General features: G+C 41.8%; 1 protein-coding gene across 2 annotated transcripts; it reads right to left on the reverse strand.

The window, feature by feature from the left end:
• Positions 1-2,034: 2,034 nt before the first annotated feature.
• On the reverse strand, positions 2,035-18,790 carry LOC120024182 (mitotic checkpoint serine/threonine-protein kinase BUB1 beta-like). Of its 2 annotated transcripts, none has more exons than XM_038968361.1 (23): positions 18,708-18,790; positions 17,824-17,965; positions 17,524-17,583; positions 17,120-17,264; positions 15,650-15,846; positions 15,258-15,394; positions 14,778-14,971; positions 14,439-14,539; positions 12,148-12,359; positions 11,683-11,795; positions 10,951-11,084; positions 10,466-10,500; positions 10,242-10,304; positions 9,991-10,031; positions 9,511-9,740; positions 8,874-9,043; positions 8,067-8,207; positions 7,830-7,918; positions 7,292-7,453; positions 6,705-6,835; positions 6,300-6,465; positions 5,736-5,851; positions 2,035-2,338 (listed from the first exon to the last, which is right to left on the reverse strand). In XM_038968361.1, exons 2-23 carry the CDS (start codon positions 17,955-17,957, stop codon positions 2,206-2,208), a joined length of 2,904 nt encoding a protein of 967 aa, XP_038824289.1. In that variant the 5' UTR covers positions 17,958-17,965; positions 18,708-18,790; the 3' UTR covers positions 2,035-2,205. The 2 variants fall into 2 exon arrangements, with proteins under 2 accessions (XP_038824289.1, XP_038824290.1); XM_038968362.1 differs by having other exon boundaries at positions 17,824-17,948; positions 18,708-18,764.
• Positions 18,791-20,147: the final 1,357 nt, after the last annotated feature.

The raw sequence follows: 20,147 nt of genomic DNA on the forward strand, positions 1-20,147 counted from the left end.
TTGTTCAGGGACACATTATTCCATTTCTGTTAGTCACAGGTCTGTGGAACTTGTTCAGTTTATGTCTCAGTTGTTGAATCTGATGTTCATACAAATATTTACACATGTTAAGTTTGCTGAAAATAAACGCAGTTGACAGTGAGGACGTTTCTTTTTTTGCTGAGTTTACATGTTTTGCACACACGAATTGTAATTCATAACATATAAAGAAATGGACATCCACAAATTAATAGAAAGTATTCACACCCCTTGACTTTTTCCACATTTTGTTGTTACAAAGTGGGATTAAAATTGTATTTGTCATTTGTCAGTGATCTACACAAAATACTCTGTCAAAGTGGAAGAAACATTCAAACATTTGTTAAACATGTATGTAAAGTAAAACACTAATATCTTGAGAGGTATTCAACCCCCCGAGTCAATGCGTTAGTCACCTTTGGCAGTGATTACAGCGGTGAGTCTTTCTGGGTAAGTCTCTAAGAGCTTTCCACACCTGGATTGTGCAACATTTGCCAATTACTCTTCCAGAATTCTTCAATTTGTCAAATTGGTTGTTGATCATTGCTAGACAACCATTTTCAGGTCTTGCCATAGATTTAAGTAGATTTAAGTTAAAAAATAATTCAGCCACTCAGGAACATTCAGTGTTCTTGGTAATTAACTTGTGTAGACTTGGCCTTGTGTTTTAGGTTATTGTTCTGCTTTAAGGCGAAGTCATCTACCAGTTTCTGGTGGAAAGTAGACAACCCGGTTATTCCTCTAGGAATTTGCTTGTGCTTAGCTGCATTCCATTTATTTTTTATCCTGAAAAACTCCCTAGTCCTTAATGCAGGGTTTCCCAAACTCAGTCCTCAGGACCCCAAGGGGTGCACCTTCTGTTTTTTGTCCTAGCACTACACAGCCGATTCAAATAAACTATTCAAGTTTTGATATGAAATCAGCTGTGTAGGGCAAAAAAACTAATGTGCACCGAGTTTGGGAAACTTCTTTAACGATTACACGCATACCCATAACATGATGCACCCACCACTATGGTTAAAAATATGGAGTGGTATTCAGTAATGTGTTGTATTAGCCACAAAACGGAACACTTTGTATTCAGGACATTTTTTTTGCAGTATTACTTTAGTGCCTTGTTGCAAACAGGATGCATATTTTGGAATATTTGTATTCTTTACAGGTTTCTTTTCACTCTGTCAATTAGGTTTGTATTGTGGAGTAACTACAATGTTGATGATCCATCCTCATTTATCACAGCCATTAAGCAACGTAACTTTTATTTATTTTTTTAAATCACCCTTGCCCTCATGGTGAAATCCCTGAGTGGTTTCCTTCCTCTTCGGCAACGGAGTTAGGAAAGACGCCTGTATGTTTTCAGTAACTGGATGTATTGATACACCATCCAAAGCGTAATTAATAACTTCACCATGCGCAAAGGGATATTCAACCCCCCCCCCCGGGTGTTTGAAATTCACTGCTCGACTGAGGGACCTTACAGATACATTGTGTGTGGGGGGGGGGTACAGAGTGACTTAAGCAAATGTACACTTCTGAATTTATTTAGGCTTGACATTTCAGCTTTACATTTGTACAAATTTCCCAAAACAATATCACTTTGGGGTAGTGTTTGAGTGACAAACAAAATCTAAATGTATTCCATTTTCAATTCAGGCTGTAACAAAATGTGCAAGAAGTCAAGAGCTGTAAATACCTTCTGAAGGCACTGCATGTCAGACCAAATGTAACATACACTAATTGGAGTGTTCTAGATTTACATTTACTATGTTACTTCAGCCCCCCCCCCCCCCCAAAAAACACAACACAAGTCTGGCTGGTTAACTGCAAGTGTATGCCGTGCTCTAACTTAAGACATAACTCAGATTTATGTCAGTACAGAATTCTCTGTTTATGTACCATAAAACTGTTCAGAGGTGACTGGTCTATGATCGATGCCACCAGGACAACACCCTCTACAGGCCATATATAGGCAGTACATCCTAAAAATGAATACTACCATTGAAAAGCAAAACAGTCAATGAATAAGACCTATACTTTATTATGAACAATCAATCGCATTTAACACAAAAACAATTACATTGAAATTAGGGAAAAACAAAGGGACTAGCAAAAAAATAACAGCAACATCTAGGAGACAAATAAAATCTAAGTAGATATATCACTAGGAAGGCAGTGCTAGGAAAAAAACTACGCGCCGTAGCAAGCAAATGTAGACTTCTTCATGTCTTCAAGTAGCTCTGTGAGAACTGATACAGAAGGCCTGTCTCCGGGATTCAGAACGGTCCGGAAGAACTTGCTCCAAAACGCATCGCTCCGGTCACTGAAATAAAAAGAATATGCTTGAGGGACAGGGGATGAAAGACAATCTCTGCATCCCAATAATCTAATAATGTGTCCTTTCTCCCGAATTGTGCACTCGTTCACTTCTTCATGGATTTGGTACAAGGCCGCAGGACCAGACTGATTACTAGGACGCATACTCAGAGCTTGCCCTGACCAGCGTCTTCACTGACATTTAACCTGTCCGAGTCTAATACCAACACGTTTCAAGCAGACTACCATAGTCCCTGTGCCCAAGAACACTAAGGTAACCTGCCTGAATGACTACCGACCCCTGGCACTCAAATCTGTAGCCATGAAATGCTTTGAAAGGCTGGTCATGGCTCACCACAATTATCACAGAAACCCTGGATCCACTCCAATTCACCAACAGATGTCGCAATCGCTATTGTACTCCACACTGCCCTCTCTAATCTGGACAAAAGAAACACCTACGTGATACTGTTCATTGACTACAGCTCAGCAGCGTTCAACACCAGTGCCCTCCAAGCTCATCAACCAAGCTAATGACCCAGGGACTGAACTGCTCCCTCTGCAAGTGGATCCTGGACTTCCTGACGGGCCGTCTACAGGTGGAGGGTAGGCAACAACACATCCACCACGCTGACCATCAACACGGGAGCCCCCCAGGGGCGCGTGCTTGGTCCCTCCTGTACTCCATTCACCCACAACTGCGTGGCCGTGCACGACTCAGACGCCATCATTAAGTTTGCTGACGACGCAATGGTATTAGGTCTCATCACCGACTACAGTGAACAGAGGGCCGAGCACACCCCCCCATTCACATCGACGGGGCTTTCGTGGAGCTGGTTGCGAGCTTCAAGTTCCTCAAAGTTCTACAGCTGCACCATTGAATGCATCTTGACTTGGTATGGAAACTGCTGTCAGAGGAAAGCCCTAAAAATGGTCAAAGACTCCAGCCACTCAGGTCATAGACTGTTCTCTGCTCCCGCACGGCAAGCGGTACAGGATAGCCGATTAATTGGGGCCGATTTCAAGTTTACAAAATCTGTAATCAGCATTTTTGGACGCCGATTACATTGCATTCCACGAGGAAACTGCGTGGCAGGCTGACCACCTGTTACGCGAGTGCAGCAAGGAGCCAAGATAAGTTGCTAGCTAGCATTAAACTTACAAAAAACAATCAACCTTAACATAATCAATAGTTAACTACACATGGTTGATGATATTACTAGGTTATCTAGCTTGTCCTGCGTTGCATATAAATCAATGCGGTGCCTGTTAATTTATCATCGAATCACAGCCTACTTTGCCAACGGGGGATGATTTAATTATCAAAAGCACATTTGCAAAAAAAAAAGCACAACCTTTGCACGAATGTACCTAACCATGAACATCAATGCCTTTCTTAAAATTACACAGATCATACATATTTATTTTTTAAAAACCTGCATATTGTGTTAAAATAAATTAATGTTAGCAGGCAATATTATTGCATGGCCCCAATGCTCTTCTGTATCTCACCCATATGTGTTTCTCTTTTTAATCATGTTCTTCCCTTATGTAAGCTGCACTGCAATTAGGTTTTAATGGCAATACTAAAGTGACTATTAGAACATACAATAGACAAAGGTATATGAAATACAAATGGTAGAGAGAAATAGTCGACCCGTCATAATTCCTATAATAACTACAACCTAAAACCTAACTGGGAATATTGAACCACCAGCTTTCATATGTTCTGAGCAACGAACTTATAAAAATAAAAATAAAAAAATAATAAAAAAAAGCTAACATGGCACATCTTGCACTTTTACTTTCTTCAACACTGTTTTTGCATTATTTAAACCAAATTGAGCATGTTTCATTATTTATTTGAGACGAAATATAATTTATTTTTGTATTATATTAAGTTAAAATAAAAGTGCTTGTCCAGTGTTGTTGTAATTGTCATTATTATAAAATATATATAAATAAATAAATACAAAACTCAGCCGATTAATCGGTATCGGCGTTGAAAAATCATAAAATCGGTCGACCTCTAGTACAGGAGCACCAAGTCTGGAACCAAAAGGCTCCTGAACAGCTTCTACCCCCGAGCCATATGACTGCTGAACAGTTAATCAAGTGGCCACGCTGACTATTTACATACCCTGTGTATTATCTATCCCGATTGCCTCTTCACCTTAACTCCTACCTAAATGTAGATATTACCTCTACCTCGTATCCCTGCACATACTCCTTGTATATAGCCTCTCATTTTATTGTTACCATTTATTTTTTGGCAAATCTAAAAATAAATAACAAATTAAATAAATGTAAACTCTGCATTGTTGGGTAAGGGCTCGTAAGTAGGCCTTTCACAGTGAAGTCTACACCGGTTGTAGTCGGCGCATGTGACATAAATGTGTTTGATAATATGGTGAAAAACAAGAGGATTGGAAGACAGGAGTCAGTTGTGTTCCAACATACTTAAATGGCTTCCTAACCTCATAATTCTCTCCATGACCACTTATCAGACAGCCGCAGGGTCATCACTAGTTACAACAGGCACGAAGTCAGAAGGCCCGCCTACTGGACCAATCAGATGAGGGTGTGTGATGAGGCATATTCCGGTTGGTGGGAAATGCCTCATTTTCAAAATAGCATCTCTTGAGTTCAAGTTTGATATATAATGTGTATATCAAAACATAATACTGTGTATTAAAAGTACTGTATGTAAAGTGCAGGAATAAATGTAACAAAATATCAGTAAAAAAACAAAAACATTTAAAACAAAGTTACATTTGTCCTCCTAAGAAGATGGGCTAATAGAACATTTCCAGACAGGTTTCAACCCGTGTTTTCACCCAAAAGGCTCAGACTTAGTTTCCATCTCTGCGGCCCGGCACCCATCTCTCACTTGGGGCCAAAGCCAGGCCACTGGTACTTTTCAGATTTCATTAACATAACAATGGCTAACTGAGAACTTTAACACCTCACAAAGCAAATAAGGTTGAAGTTGTCATATTAAAAAAATTATGAAATATGTGAAACTACATTTTACTTGTGGATTTTTTAAATCAAAAATCAAGGTGTCAATTTGTCAACATGCCATTTTTAAAACAATGCAGATATTAAACCTATTTTGGTTTAACACAAGTAGTAAGGGCAAACAAGCTCGCTAGGAGAGTTTGAATAAGACATCCAATTAGGACTCTGCATTTAAAACGGTTGGTTTATTAGATAATAAATAAGCTAATCACATTGATGAACACTAGATTCAAGCAACGCAAGCCTCTCGTCTGCATACACATACTCCCTCATCGGATTGGTCGTTCCTCACACCCCCTCATCCGATTGGTCGAGTAGGACAGGCCTTCTGACTGGCAACTGGTGAGGACCCAGCGGCAGGACATGACAAGAGGAAACCGTACCTGGGATGTGCTTCCTGATATTCCTCCAGTGTCCACACGGAGTCTTCCTTAACCAGGCACATGGTTCTCTTCTTCAGCAGAGTGTGGACAGTCTCTGCAATGCCCAGGAGATCCACCTGTAATCAGGGAGAGCGACAGCTACTGAACTAGGGGAGAGGAACAGCTACTGAACTAGAGCAGAGCAACTCTCAAATCATAAATGGAGGTATCGGGTAGATTTTTAGGATGGGTTTTATTTAAATATACGTACCACAATGGAACATTTTACATTAAAGAAAACCTAATTGCAGTGCAGCTTACATAAGGGAAGAACATGATTAAAGAGAGAAACACATATGGGTGAGGTACAGAAGAGCATTGGGGCAATGCAATAAATAAAATACATCCTACATAATGTAAATAAAGTATAAAGATGCTGATGGGGGCAGGCCAGGGGTTTTTGGGGTGTGCATATCAATTAAAAATAGTGAAACATTGACTTTATTCTTGAAGTCTTTAGACTCTGGAAAGCATGTAGCGATGTGACGATGGAAACAAGAGGCTGTAGACAGGTGTGTACCGTACCTGATAGGGGCTGGCAGAGGGGGCTAGTAGGCCCTGTGTGATGAAGTTCTGGGCTGTTGGGAGGCTGTGTGCTGCTGTCACCTCTGGCTGAAGCTCCAGGTCCACGGAGCAGGAGAAGTCCAGCGCAACGGCAGCACCAATCTCATCCATTGGTTCATCATAAGGACTGAGGGGGAAGCAGAGAAAAGGAAGAATAAGACTAGTAGATTATATGACTGGATTTAAAGATCAAATCCACATGTAGGGAAACAGCCCTACTGTTCATCTCCCACAGCGAGTGTATGCAAGCATGCAAGGACTACAGTGAGTAAGTAATATGCCTGTATGTCAGGAGTCTGAACAATGCATGCAAGTCTGCATTCAGCAACTCATATGCATGTGTGGCTGGACCGTGTGTGTGCATACCGATTCATGACCAGTGTGTCTGGACTGAGAGCTCCGTGGATCAGGTGGCAGGAGTGCATGAGTCTCACCAGCTCCACTGTCTGCATGGCCAGGGAGGCCACGATTTCCTCAAAGGACTCCTCAGCCACCTCCTGTGTATGACAGAAGGAGAGGAACCGCAGACCTTAATGGTTGTTTTTTTAAGCAGAATCCTGTTCTTTACATCATAACTATTGTTTTTTTGCAAAAAGAACTCAACTAGCGGTTCTTAATGGACAAGTTCAAATACAACCTCCTCGTTTCAGATAATTTTCTTCCGTTTATAGACTATAAAATGACATCTTGCAAATGGTTTATACGCCGAGCTATTGTTATTTTATGGGTGGGGAAAGGTTGCAAGATCGAATCCCCGAGCTGACAAGGTAAAAATATGTCATTCTGCCCCTGAACAAGGCAGTTAACCCACTGTTCCTAGGCCGTCTTTGAAAATAAGAATTTGTTCTTAACAGACTTGCCTAGTTAAATAAAAGGTAAAAAAAATGTATTTAAAAAAAGCAGATTCTATAAGGGTACAATAATGCATGGAGGACAGGGGTGGAACTACCCACACGCAGTGTGCTCTGCTGGGGGGCCTTGTGGACCGTGACGCAGCCATCCTGGAACAGGAAGCAGCGCCCCGCGTCGTGGATGGGTGCCTGGGAGTCCCGGGCTAGTCGCTCCCTCAGTTTTGAGCCGATGTAGAAGTCCCACGGCACCGCAGTGCGCTCCAGCTGCACAAGGCAAGAGTGACGTGTTAGATCTCAACTCACTGGAATGTCAAAACCATCATGTTGATCTCATGGACTGTCAGTCATTGCATCCATAGCACCATATATGGACTTGATTTCTCCAGCTCCATCCCTCAGCTTTATAGCAAAACAAGTGGCGGGGAAAAACTCAAAACTTTGCCTTTAAAATAAAGCCAACGTTCCGAACGAACCAGCAGTGCAATTTTGCTTAATCTGCAATTCTAGATCGATTGAGGTGGAGTCTGCATACACAAACTGTTTGAGGTGGAGCGTGCATGTAGGAAATCATTCAACTCATCAACTCACATGAAGGACAGTTATTTAAATCTACTTTGAGTTCAGTCATTCACTGCCTTACCTTAATGGCAACGTCACCCCCACCTTGGCCTGCATAGATGGAAAAGTTCTCATAGTCCATCTTGGAATAGGTAGCAAAGGTGTCGTTCCCTTTAAGCAAGACAGTAAAAAAAAAAGAAGATGAACAAGCGGTGTAGAGTTATAATCCGTCATTTAAACCAACCGTCCAGCCATCATTAAACCAACCGTCCAGCCATCATTAAACCAACCGTCCAGCATTCATTATTAGTTGAACTACCTAGAATCAGCACATCATCTTCCTCAGCCATGGGAAGGGGACCATCCTCTGAGTAGAAGTTAGGAAAGGAGCTCAGGTCCACTTGATCCAGCAACCGTTGTCTCACCCTCACACTGCAAGGGTCCTCAATCACAGGTTGTACTGCAATACCAGGATGAAAGAACAAGGCATTCCAACATCAAATAGACTTTACTTATTCCTTACAGCTCCTAGTGAAGACAAGATTCTTAAATATACTAGTCATACAAAATGAATGGAATCCAAAGTGAATGGGCACTGGGTTGAACCCCCAAATAGTCAGATTCAGCAGTGTTAAATAGGTGAAATGAAATGTCAGTGTGCAATTGAACACATGAATTCATAACTAATAGTTTCTTATGGACCACATGGCGTTAACAGTTACCTACTATGGACCAATGCTTCTACTGAAACATAAGATTACAAACAATCAAAATGAAAAAAGGTATTTTAATAAAATTTATAGAATGCTTATTTTTTTTTTGGTCCACTAAACTGCCATGTGCAACACTTTTACATTGATTGAGGTGAAATATGGCTTTCTTGGACAGCCAAAGAAAAGGCAGGCAAGAATTTATACTGGAAATAGGATTGTGTGTAATTTAGCATTGGCAAAGTATTTTTATTTTTAAAAAATTAAATTATGTCATTTAGCAGGCTCTTATGCAGAGCAACTTACAGTAGTGCATACATTTCACACTTCCCCCCTTCTCTGTCCTGGTCCCCCGTGGGAATCAAACCCACAACCCTGGAGTTGAAACCACCATGCTCTACCATCGAGATACTCACTGCATGGTGAATTCTGGTCCATGGCGTCGAGGTGGGGTTCGGCGTGGCTCTCCTCCAGCCTGCCGAGGTGGTGGACGGCCTTTCCTCCAGAGTTCGTGCACACGGAGGAGGCGGAGGTGGGGCCTGAAGCCATGGAGCCCCAAGCCTCCAGACTGGCTTCTTGGATGGGGCTGCAGAGCAAACATCAAGGAGATGGTCACAAGTGCCCTGTTCAAATAGCTATTTTCTTGAAGTAATTACTGTTTTGACATAATTGGTGAAAGCAATACAATGGGTTTTAGAATGTTGGTAACTTCAGAGCTGCACGTTATGACTTTTCCCTTTATTTTCCATTTGAGCGGGGTTGTGTTCATTTGGCATGAAACTGAAGAAAACGAGTTGTAAAGAGGGGAGGTAATACCTGAACTTGTCCAATAAGAAACGGGTCATTTTCAGATACCTTCAAAACATTTTACAACGGTGTGCCCGCATCAATGAACACAGCCCCGGCTTATCATCATGACTTGCACTGGCAGAGTTGGTTTAGAATGACTCCGGGAGTGAAAGGGGACATGCTACAGAGCTCGCTGCCATCAAACTCTCAATAAGGCTAGTGGACTTGTCAGTCGGGTCAAGTCATTGGGTGGTCAAACTATACCTGAGCTTCTTCCTTCCGTCCGAGTCAAGTTCAGGGTTAATGCCGGGCTCCTTGGTCAGAATGCCAGCGTTGGGCGAGACAGCCCTCTGTCCCATGGCGTGATAAGGAGAGGAGGCCATCTTGGCGGCCTTCACAAAGTCCTGCGTGTCCTCTGGGCTGGAGCACAGAGTCTTGTTCTTGTGGCCGCTGACCACCTCCTCGTTCAGGGACTCTGTTCTCTCTGGGAAGTTCTGGATGGTACAAGTCAATCAATCTACCTATTGATATGATTTTTTTGTGCAACTAGGAACTTCCAACAGATAACATACGTACACTAGACTGAGCTCAGGTCTGAGTTAGCAAGACTGCACAAACAGATCTGGGAACAGGCTATACATTCAAAGGCAGTGTATCATTGATGGTCTTGCCTGAACTGTACTAGATTAGAGAGGTCACTTCGTAGCACAAAATTTAAATTTCAGTTACAAAAACTGTCCAAACCTTATATAATTGAGTTCGTGCAGAGCGGGGGATACTGCCACCTGTCAAAAAAAAAAAAAATTTGCGATCACCTTTGAAGTGCATGGAAAAGTCTGAAATACTTTGATTAGTGTCATTGTTCCCACAATTATTAGTTATCCAAATAATAGTACTGTTTCAAAATAACATGTTTTAACCCATGTTACAAAACTTCCTTAATATATTTTTGAAGCAGGTTGACATTTAGAGGACTTGTGTTCATTCAGAATTACCTGGAAATGGGTATGGAGTCTTAAAGCAAAGACCTCTGTCTCCAGCAGGTAGGAAAACATCATCTAAAATAGCAATCAAGTCAGAGAAAGACCTCAAGTACAGGTCAAAGTTGATAATTGACTATCAAATACCTAACATTTTTTTTACCTCACAATTTTTTGTATGTTGCATGTATAGCGTTACAGCATGTATAGCGTAGATGCATACTGTAATGAACACAAACCTGGAAACATGTCCTTTTCACAGGGAATAGGGTTTCTGTAAAGTAAAATGGGGGAGACATTTCATTGTCATATAGCCTAATTCATGTATGTGAAAATATGATTTGTTTGACTGTCTATGACAATGTAAACTAGACTTAAGCAATCAGGCCCGAGGTGGGCTATACGGTCAATATACCACAGCTAAGGTCTGTTCTTAAGCACGATGCACCGCGGAGTGCCTGGACGCAGCCCTTAGCCGTGGTATATTGGCCATATATATATATACACACACACATCTATCTATCACTAACCCTAGAGGTGCCTTATTGCTATTATAAACTGGTTACCAATGTAATTAGTGCACTAAAAATAAATGTTTTGTCATACACTTGGCATACGGTCTGATATACAACGGCTGTCTGCCAATCAGCATTCAGGGCTTGAACCACCCAGTTTATAATGTTTATTAATGCAGTGATATATGACAGGATTCTCAATGGCTTACCCAGACCCATGTGCAGAGCCAGACTGGGATCCTTCATCAAAGATCTGGAAGGCCATTGCATTCTGTTGGCTGGTAGGTAGGACAGTTCCAGACCTACACTCTGTTATTTGCATGGACTCGGTCCCAGTGACGACCTAGGAGCAAAAAGTTAGGAAAATTGTTTATTTTGCATGAAATCGCTTTTAGACAGCAGGGTTGTGTTCAGTAATGAGAAAATGTTTAGAAACTAACTTGTCCAATAAGAAACTAATTTTCCTGTTGCAACCCCTAGGATATTTTTCAGAAGCAGTGGCAGAGTAAAGTTGGGTCTTCCTGGGGCATACATCTATACCAAAAAAATATTAAACTGGGGAAATACTGGCTACGGTGCGCTCTACTGAACACGACCCAGATAATATGGTTATCTGCTACTAGACTAACTATCCCAAACAAGTTGCTTTCACAGTCGACATCAATGACCTCTGCAGTTTGTCTAAACACTTTCTAGCTGGGTTTCCTAAACAGACCTCCAACTGAAAAGAAAAAGGGACGGCAAATCACAATTGCAAAACAATTTGGACATTTGCAATGCAAGCTCAGGTCTCAAACCAGGGTAGTGTTCAGTAGGCACGAAATGCAACGAAAGGGGTAGATAATAGCTGAATTTATCCAATAAGAGACACTGTTACAAAACGTGTTGCTACGATGTGCCCTAATGAACACGACCGTAGATTAAGAGTCTTTGCCACTTGCCTGTTGTGATAGTTGTGATCGTTGCTGGGATTGCTGCAACTGAAGCAGTCGTTGCTTCTCATTTATCTGTTGCCTCAGCCTCTCTTTGGCTTGGTTCTGCTGTTGAATTGTCTCTATCCAAAGGAAAGGGAGGGAATAAACAATGAATAAAGAGTCATGGGTGGTTGACCTTGAGGGAATATGCCAATATGAGGAGAGAAGATCAGTGAAAAAAATAAATAAAGTCAGAAGACAAAATGGTAGGCCCCGAGTGACCGTGTGAAACAGCAGTCGAAAGCACAGTAGCCCATTTTATTCCCCGACAATTTACATGAACATGGATACACACAGCTTTACCCAAGTATTTTGACCAAATCAATATCGGTTGTATGTATATACTTTAAAAGATGCATGTGAAAACAGGAAATATGTCAAATGTCATGGAACATCCCAGGTATAATGTGACAGTTACTGTCCAATGGTAACCTTCGATTTCTTGCCGCTTGCGTGTGAAGTAGTGTTCGGCACGCAGCTCTTCGATGCTCAGCTCCACAGCACCATTCAGCAGCAGCTCTTTGAGGTACATGCTCTGTTCCTTCACCCCGCCTCCTCCCTCCTCCAACGCAGACTCCTCTTTGGAGGGGGGCGGGTGATCAGAGAGGACAGTGTTCACTGCCGGGTCAATCTTACACTCAGACCTGTAGCCGTGGAGAAAGGGGAGATTATTTTTGCTGCATTTAGTCAAGAGAAGACATTAGCAAGCCTACTTGGTTAGTTAGCTACTGCAAACAAGAGTTTCCATGGTTTCTAAGAGCATAACCAGACCATTGAGAGTTTATGCATTAACTTCTTGTAATTTACTCCTTTTACGAAAACACATTTTTGACCAGAATATGCACCAACATTAATTCTGAACAGGTAGAAAATTCATGCGAGTGTTCTTTATATGCATTTATGAACCTTACTCTTTACACTTGAGACATTTGTAACAACAAAATTAGTTTGCAGAGTCCATCTTTAACCATGAGGGGAGTTACTCTAACCTGGCCCTTGATCAGCTGCTTGAGTCAACTTTAGTCCTCCTCCACTACTCACACAGAAGGGGTCTGGTCACCCTCCTCCACTACTCACACAGAAAGGGTCTGGTCACCCTCCTCCACTACTCACACAGAAAGGGTCTGGTCACCCTCCTCCACTACTCACACAGAAAGGGTCTGGTCACCCTCCTCCACTACTCACACAGAAAGGGTCTGGTCACCCTCCTCCACTACTCACACAGAAGGGGTCTGGTCTAGAGGTCAACCGATTAATCGGAATGGCTGGTGAACTAGGGTCGATTTCAAGTTTTCATAACAATCAGTAATTGGAATTTTTGGACGCCGATTATATTGCAATCCACGAGGAGACTGCGTGGCAGGCTGACCACCTGTTACGCGAGTGCAGGCAGCAAGGAGCCATGGTAAGTTCCTAGCTAGCATTAAACTTCTTATATAAATAAAAAAACATAAATCACTAGATAACTACACATGGTTGATGATATTACTAGTTTAACTAGCTTGTCGTGCGTTGCATATAATCAATGCGATGCCTGAAATTGTGTCACTTCTCTTGCGTTCAGTGTAAGCAGAGTCAGGGTATATGCAGCAGTTTGGGTCGCCTGGCTCGTTGCGTTCAGTGTAAGCAGAGTCAGGGTATATGCAGCAGTTTGGGCCGCCTGGCTCGTTGCGAACCGTGTGAAGACCATTTCTTCCTAACAAAGGCCGTAATTAATTTGCCTGAATTTTACACAATTATGACATAACATTGAAGGTTGTGCAATGTAACAGCAATATTTAAACTTAAGGTTGCCACCTGTTCGATAAAACACAGAACGGTTCCGTATTTCACTAGAAGAATAAACGTTTTGTTTTCGAAATGATAGTTTCCGGACTTGACCATATTAATGACCTAAGGCTCGTATTTGTGTGTTTATTATATTATAATTAAGTCTATGATTTCATATTTGATAGAGCAGTCTGACTGAGCGGTGGTAGGCAGCAGCAGGCTCGTAAGCATTTATTCAAACCGCACTTTCCTCCGTTTGCCAGCAGATTTTCACAATGTTTCAAGCACAGCGCTGTTTATTACTTCAAGCCTATCAACTCCCGAGATTAGGCTGGCAATACTATAGTGCCTATAAGAACATCCAATAGTCAAAGGTCTACGAAATACAAATGGTATAGATAGTCCTATAATAACCTAAAACTTCTTAACTGGGAATATTGAAGACATGTAAAAAGGAACCACCAGCTTTCATATGTTCTGAGCAAGAAACTTGAACGCGAGCTTTTTTATTTTTTTAAATACATGGCAGTCACCTTCAACACGGTTTTTGAATTATTTAAACCAAATTGAACATGTTTAATTATTTATGAGACTAAATTGATTGTATTTATGTATTAAGTAAAAATAAGTGCTCATTATTCATTGAGTATTGCTGTAATTGTCATTATTACAAACATATATTTAAAATATATATATATTTTTAAAGTATCTGCTTTTTTTGGTCCTCCACTACTCACACAGAAGGGGTCTGGTCACCCTCCTCCACTACTCACACAGAAGGGGTCTGGTCACCCTCCTCCACTACTCACACAGAAGGGGTCTGGTCACCCTCCTCCACTACTCACACAGAAGGGGTCTGGTCACCCTCCTCCACTACTCACACAGAAGGGGTCTGGTCACCCTCCTCCACTACTCACACAGAAGGGGTCTGGTCACCCTCCTCCACTACTCACACAGAAGGGGTCTGGTCACCCTCCTCCACAAAAGGCTGGAAGTTGAGCCTGCTGGCAGGGACCGTTACACTGGAGGCAGAACACCACGACTTCTGGGTAATCTGCCATGACAAAGAACACCCCCTTAAAATGGCTTAATAATAAGTTATAAACAGTCAAATACAAAAAGGTTCCACAGAAAATGGTATTAGTTCCATATTAAAACACAAAGCCAAGTCTACCAACTCAATTCTATTCACTACTGGCAAGCCATCTCGACAAAGTCTCAGATTAGAAACAGTGCACATTGATGCAATGAAAATGACAGGTCAAGTTATCTATGGAGATCGGCGGTCAAACCTTGTCGGCCAATTGCTCAGGCATGACTTCATTCTCTTTGGCCCGGCTGCTGGGTGGTGCCATCCAGGGTTCCAGCTTCAGTTCTGAAGCTTGAAGGGAATCCGCCTGGTTCTCGTTAAACCCCAGGATCGGGTTTTTCTGGATGTGGCGAGCGGACCGTCTGGGCAACTGCAAGTTCAGCCTTTGAGAGTGTCCTACCAAAGATAGCAAAACAGTTCTCAACAGCTACATCCCTACTTTACTTTTAACCAAAGGCTCAATGGGTTTTTCTTGCGTCAAAGTACAGCATTTCATCTGAAAATACTGCATTTTAGAACATTTTCTAAACATCAACCAAGATCCGACTCTGGATCCACTTTCCTCAAAGACGGCATTGAATTCAGAACAGCGCCGATTGGCTGAGAAAGCCCCATCTACACACCCATTCGTAGAGCAGCAACTTTGCAGCAAAACCCCTAGTAACGACCACAAAGGGCTAACCTGCAGCCTCTGTTCGATTGACTGGTGCGACGTCCTTCTTCCTCCCCCGTGGTCTCAGGTCTACCATACTGGTTCTTGCTGGTTCTGGTTCCTCAGTTGCAGTCATAGCCTGATGGGCCACCCTGGCCTGGAAACCACTAAAAGGAAAAAATAATAATCACCAAACCACAAGAAAAGCAAGGACAAGGGCTGTGCCTAAATACTCATTAAATCACTCTAAAGTAATTACTATGAACTAATAGTACATTCTGTTCAGTACAAATGAAAATCTAAATACTATGACTTATTTGTAATGAGACATTGTTTACAGCCTACTTCCTTCCGTATATGACGTAGACAGAGGCAGACATAGGACAGCTAACAAGGAATGGACAGAGACAAGGAGCACACACTTATGATATTGCTGAAGTTTATCCATGGGCTGGGCTCCGCACTTAAGTCCCTCTTGGAAGATGGCGTCTGCCTTCTGGAAGTTGCCGTGCTTCTCGAACTCCTCCGCCCAGGTAATGTAAAGGTCAGCCCGAGTGAGTCCGATGCCGTTGGCCTGCATGTAGCTGAACATTTCCAGGGGCTCCATGCTGTTCTGGGCCTACAAAACAGCAGTGTCCATTAGGCACCAAAACAAACTCAAATAAGGAGGAACTACCTGGACTTGTCCAATAAGAAAATCTAATTTTCGTTTAATGTTGCAAAATAACTTAGAACTTTTCCGTTGCGTACCCTAATGAACACAACCCAAGCTGTGTCAAATGTTCAGAGTTCTGTATCGATGCACACAGGTGGGTAGTGATAGCATGCAAGCCAATGTCTGTGCTTTACCCAGTAGTAATGTACAGTATATTGAACGGCAGGGGTTGGAAAAGGTTCGATGAACAGAACCCCAAAAAAATAGAGGAACTGTAACAAACATTTTCAAATCTTGAGAACCGGTTGTTATTTTTTGTTCCAAAAACACTTCTAATGTCTAGTATATAATTCAGTGAAATGATGATGCTAGTAATAGCCTAAACACATTCCAAGCCACATCATGATGGTCTGCATTTTAAGCCAAGCTCCCTCCATGTCCACCCTCTCTCCTCACCCGTGAACTGTCCGTTGCCTCTAGCACTTACAGTATCTGTCCATAAAACTAGCTTACCCATTCCATAGCCAGCTGCTCTATCCGTGCTAATTGGTGGAGTAAATTAAATAGCCAAATGTCAAAACAATTGATTTCACTAGGTAAATTTTTTTTAAACAAAAACTATAAACTGATACTTTTTGGGGTTCTAACCGGTTCAGAACTTTATTCTTCCGGTCGGAACATAACAAAATAAATTACGATTATTTTCAGAATGATTGGAAAATGTTTGTTCCAACCCGTTCACATTTTCATACAAATTGATACGAGCATCTAAACATGGCTGTAAACATGCATTATTACACCTAGTATTAGCTTGGGGAATACAGCGAATATCAGTCCATTTCACTATTGTCAATGAAGGGAAACAATGAAACTGAGCAATATTTCATTTGGATTACAATATTCCAGGCTATACTTAGTAAAGCATGCGTTTGCAAGTGTGATGTTGTATGAGTGGGCAATAAACTGCCTTAGCTCTTGCTTAGCTCAATAAACAAATTGGATATGAACAAGATCACACATAAAAATGTAGATATTCTCATTGACCACCAGAGTGTGATCATAGAAGCGAGGCACACGAGGCTATCGGTATTCCTTCATCTTTTAGCAATCCATGTCATGTTGCCGCTCACTAGCTCTGGTCCAGGGCGTTAGCGGAGTTTGTCTATGGAGTTCAACGTCGTTTAATACAGGGCGGTAGTGGAGGATCACGCACTAACAACCTGGACTAGCGACTCACCAAATTGATCCAGAGGTTGATGTAACGGGGGTCATCGTAGTATTTCTTGTCATGAGCAAAGAGCTGCACAGCCCTCTCCAGCATGGCCGTAAGACTGCTCTCTTTACTACCCTGGGGGTAGGTCTTGAGTGTCCATTTTAGGTACCTGCACAACACAGAAGCCAAAGTTGTGTATGGTCCCAGAGTGTGTGTGTGTCTGTGTGGTCAAACTATAGTCCCGAGGGACATTTTGGATTGGAAGCAGGTTTAACAGGATTTAAAAAATGGACCTATACAAAAGCTAAAAACAGATCACACAAAAACCATCATGGCAGGTGAAGTTAGGGAGCATGGGGTATGTCTAAACCTCTGTGTGTGTGGTGTTACTGAGTGAGGTGAATTGCATATGCTGCTGCACATCTCACCTATCCCAGATATCAAGTGGATCATCTCCAGTGTACATACGGAGTTCCAATTCAAACGCTCTGTGGGGCACAAACACGGAGCTTTCAATGTTATAGACTGAGCCTGTGTGAACTTTTAAAGATACGCCCCATGTAGAAAATCAACAAATCGACACAATACCAAATTCTAGAACAGATATTATAATATATCTCTACACAAAACCAAAACAGAATAGCCCGGAACGTGATTCTTATCACCAAACCTAAAATGGTTGAATATAGCTAGCTAGTAACATTGTGAAGACAGCGTTGTCGACATACTGTCTCTGTTGCTGGATAGCTGCATGGCTGGATCCCTCTTGGTGGCTGAGGTGCAGACCAGTCACAGCCAATCCCTCTCTCAATGGCTGGATGTTCTCTTTAAACAGCTCCCGTTCTGCCTCCACCTGGGCCATAACCACAACTTTGAAAAAAAGGGGATGTTCACTAGCTAGTTACTTTAAATTTCTAATATATAAAGTAGCCTACAATCTAGATTACAACATGACACCAGTGTACATGACACCATACATACGCACTTCACTAAAGTTATATTGGACGTATTGTACTGAATTTGTCAGTGTTCCTTCTACATTACTAACGCTAACTAACGTATATTCATTTACGACTAGAATACAAAACAAAAACACTTAAACGTTTACACTTGGTAATAGTAACGCAAGCTAGCTAACAGTTAGTACGTGGCTGAAGTAACATTTACAGTTTAGTCATTTAGCAGACGCTCATATCCATAGCCTTTGACAGGATAAATTAGGTTTGAGTGCCTTGCTCAAGGGCACATCGACAGACTTTAGGCCAACTTAGATTTTTATAAACGACTCATTTGTTGATTTAACTAACATTAGCCAGCAATCTGCTGTTCATGACACACTAGCGAGCTAACTTTATTGGTTTGCATTTTTGTTATTTTAGTAATGCTGAAACGCCACTCATTAAAATACTAACGTTACCAGCTTCAAGCTAACGTTAGTTTGGCAGCAACACAGTTATTTTATAACTAACGTTAGCTAGCTTAATGAAAGGGACCGGTCGAGTTCGTGGTTGTGAGCTTGTGAGCTTGTAACGTTACATTATGTAATGTACAACTCAAACTTAGCTAGCTAAAGACAATTTACAGTTTCTGTAATTATACAAAATATATTTACCGTTTCTCTTCTCAAATCTTAAAATGCAAAAGTTGGCTACAGCTGGTTACGTCGGTGCTTTTCACACATTTAAAATGAACCGCCAGCAAAGGACGAAAGCGATTGGATTATATATTTTTTGATCCGCCTATTCGTCTTCTTCGTCTGTGAGTTTTATGGCGGACTACAACCCAAAAAGGTGTGTTGCCGCCACCAACTGGACGGGTTGAAGCCAAAACAAGGTCAAAAGAAAAGCCATATGTTATAGGGAAACTAACTTAATCCACCCAAATAAAAATGTTACATTGAAAAAGCAAAACAAAACTCCCACTTCTTCCTTCTTTCAATTCTCCATATCTCCCTTCTCAGGCTCTAGGGCCTGAGAGGGTGGTACGGCTTGTGAAAATATTCCATGTAACTCCTTCGTCGGAAATCTTTCAGCCCCAGGAACCGCTCTGCCGCTTCCACAATGATTTATATCTTCCTGGACCTTCTCTCCACCTTGGCAGTGCCATTTATCACCATAGCTATAAAGGCCACAAAGTTCACCTTAACATTATAAATGTCAGGATCCTGCAAGTGAAAGGGACCCCCTGCAGCCTGGAGTGAAGGCCTATCCACCACCATGGACTCCATTCACACCCTCAACCCTTTTAACAGCTGCTGCATGTGATATGCTCTGGATAGCCCTGACTTTGGCCACCTCATTTTCTTTCACCCTTGTGGGGCATTTGAAAGACGTGGCTTCATGGTTCCCACCACAATTGCAACATGTCACATTTTCATCACTTTTATAACATACAATATGATATTTTCCACAACTTGGACATCTCGGTTTCTCCCTTCTGCAAACACTCGAAACATGACCCAAAGCTTTACAATGATTCCACTGCATTGGTCTTGGGATAAAGGCTCTAACTCTGTAGTTAATATACCCTAACTTCACTTGAGTAGGGAGAGACTCCACATCAAAAAACAAAAGAACAGATAGACTCTTCACTTTTTCTTCATTCACCACACAATTAATCCAAAGTGCATCAATCACTCCAGGAATATTTTTCATCTCTTCAACATCTACTTCCCACGAGACTCCAGATATAACCCCCTTGAGTGCCCTGTTCCTAAGAGACACACACACAACACTTCAAACTTATCAAATCGGGTGAGACGCAACACACGTTTCTTCTGATCCTCAGAAGCACAAAAAAATCTAAACCAGCCTGCGTCTCGTGATCCTCACAGCCTTCACTTTACCCAGCACTCTCTCTGCCAGTCTGGATATCTCAAATGGATTCCTCAAGAATGTTAATTCTATCATCTGCTCCTCATTTATAAACCATACTCCTACAAGATACGAAGTGACATTCTCATCACTGTAGTCTAGTTTGCTCCGTTTTCCATTCTTTTGGACAATATTCCAATTCTCCTTGATTTTACCTCCATGAGATTCAGAATCCACTT

Source organism: Salvelinus namaycush, chromosome 29, assembly GCF_016432855.1.
Source record: "Salvelinus namaycush isolate Seneca chromosome 29, SaNama_1.0, whole genome shotgun sequence".
Taxonomy (NCBI): domain Eukaryota; kingdom Metazoa; phylum Chordata; class Actinopteri; order Salmoniformes; family Salmonidae; genus Salvelinus; species Salvelinus namaycush.

Excerpts from the sequence above, each read along its gene's own strand:
- LOC120024182 (XM_038968361.1), bottom strand. The coding sequence starts at position 17,957 with ATGGCCCAGGTGGAGGCAGAACGGGAGCTGTTTAAAGAGAACATCCAG. Across the intron at positions 17,265-17,523 it reads CCACTTGATATCTGGGATAG|GTACCTAAAATGGACACTCA; the intron begins GTGAGATGTGCA and ends TGTGTTGTGCAG. Across the intron at positions 9,741-9,990 it reads CACGAACTCAATTATATAAG|AACTTCCCAGAGAGAACAGA; the intron begins GTTTGGACAGTT and ends TGTACCATCCAG.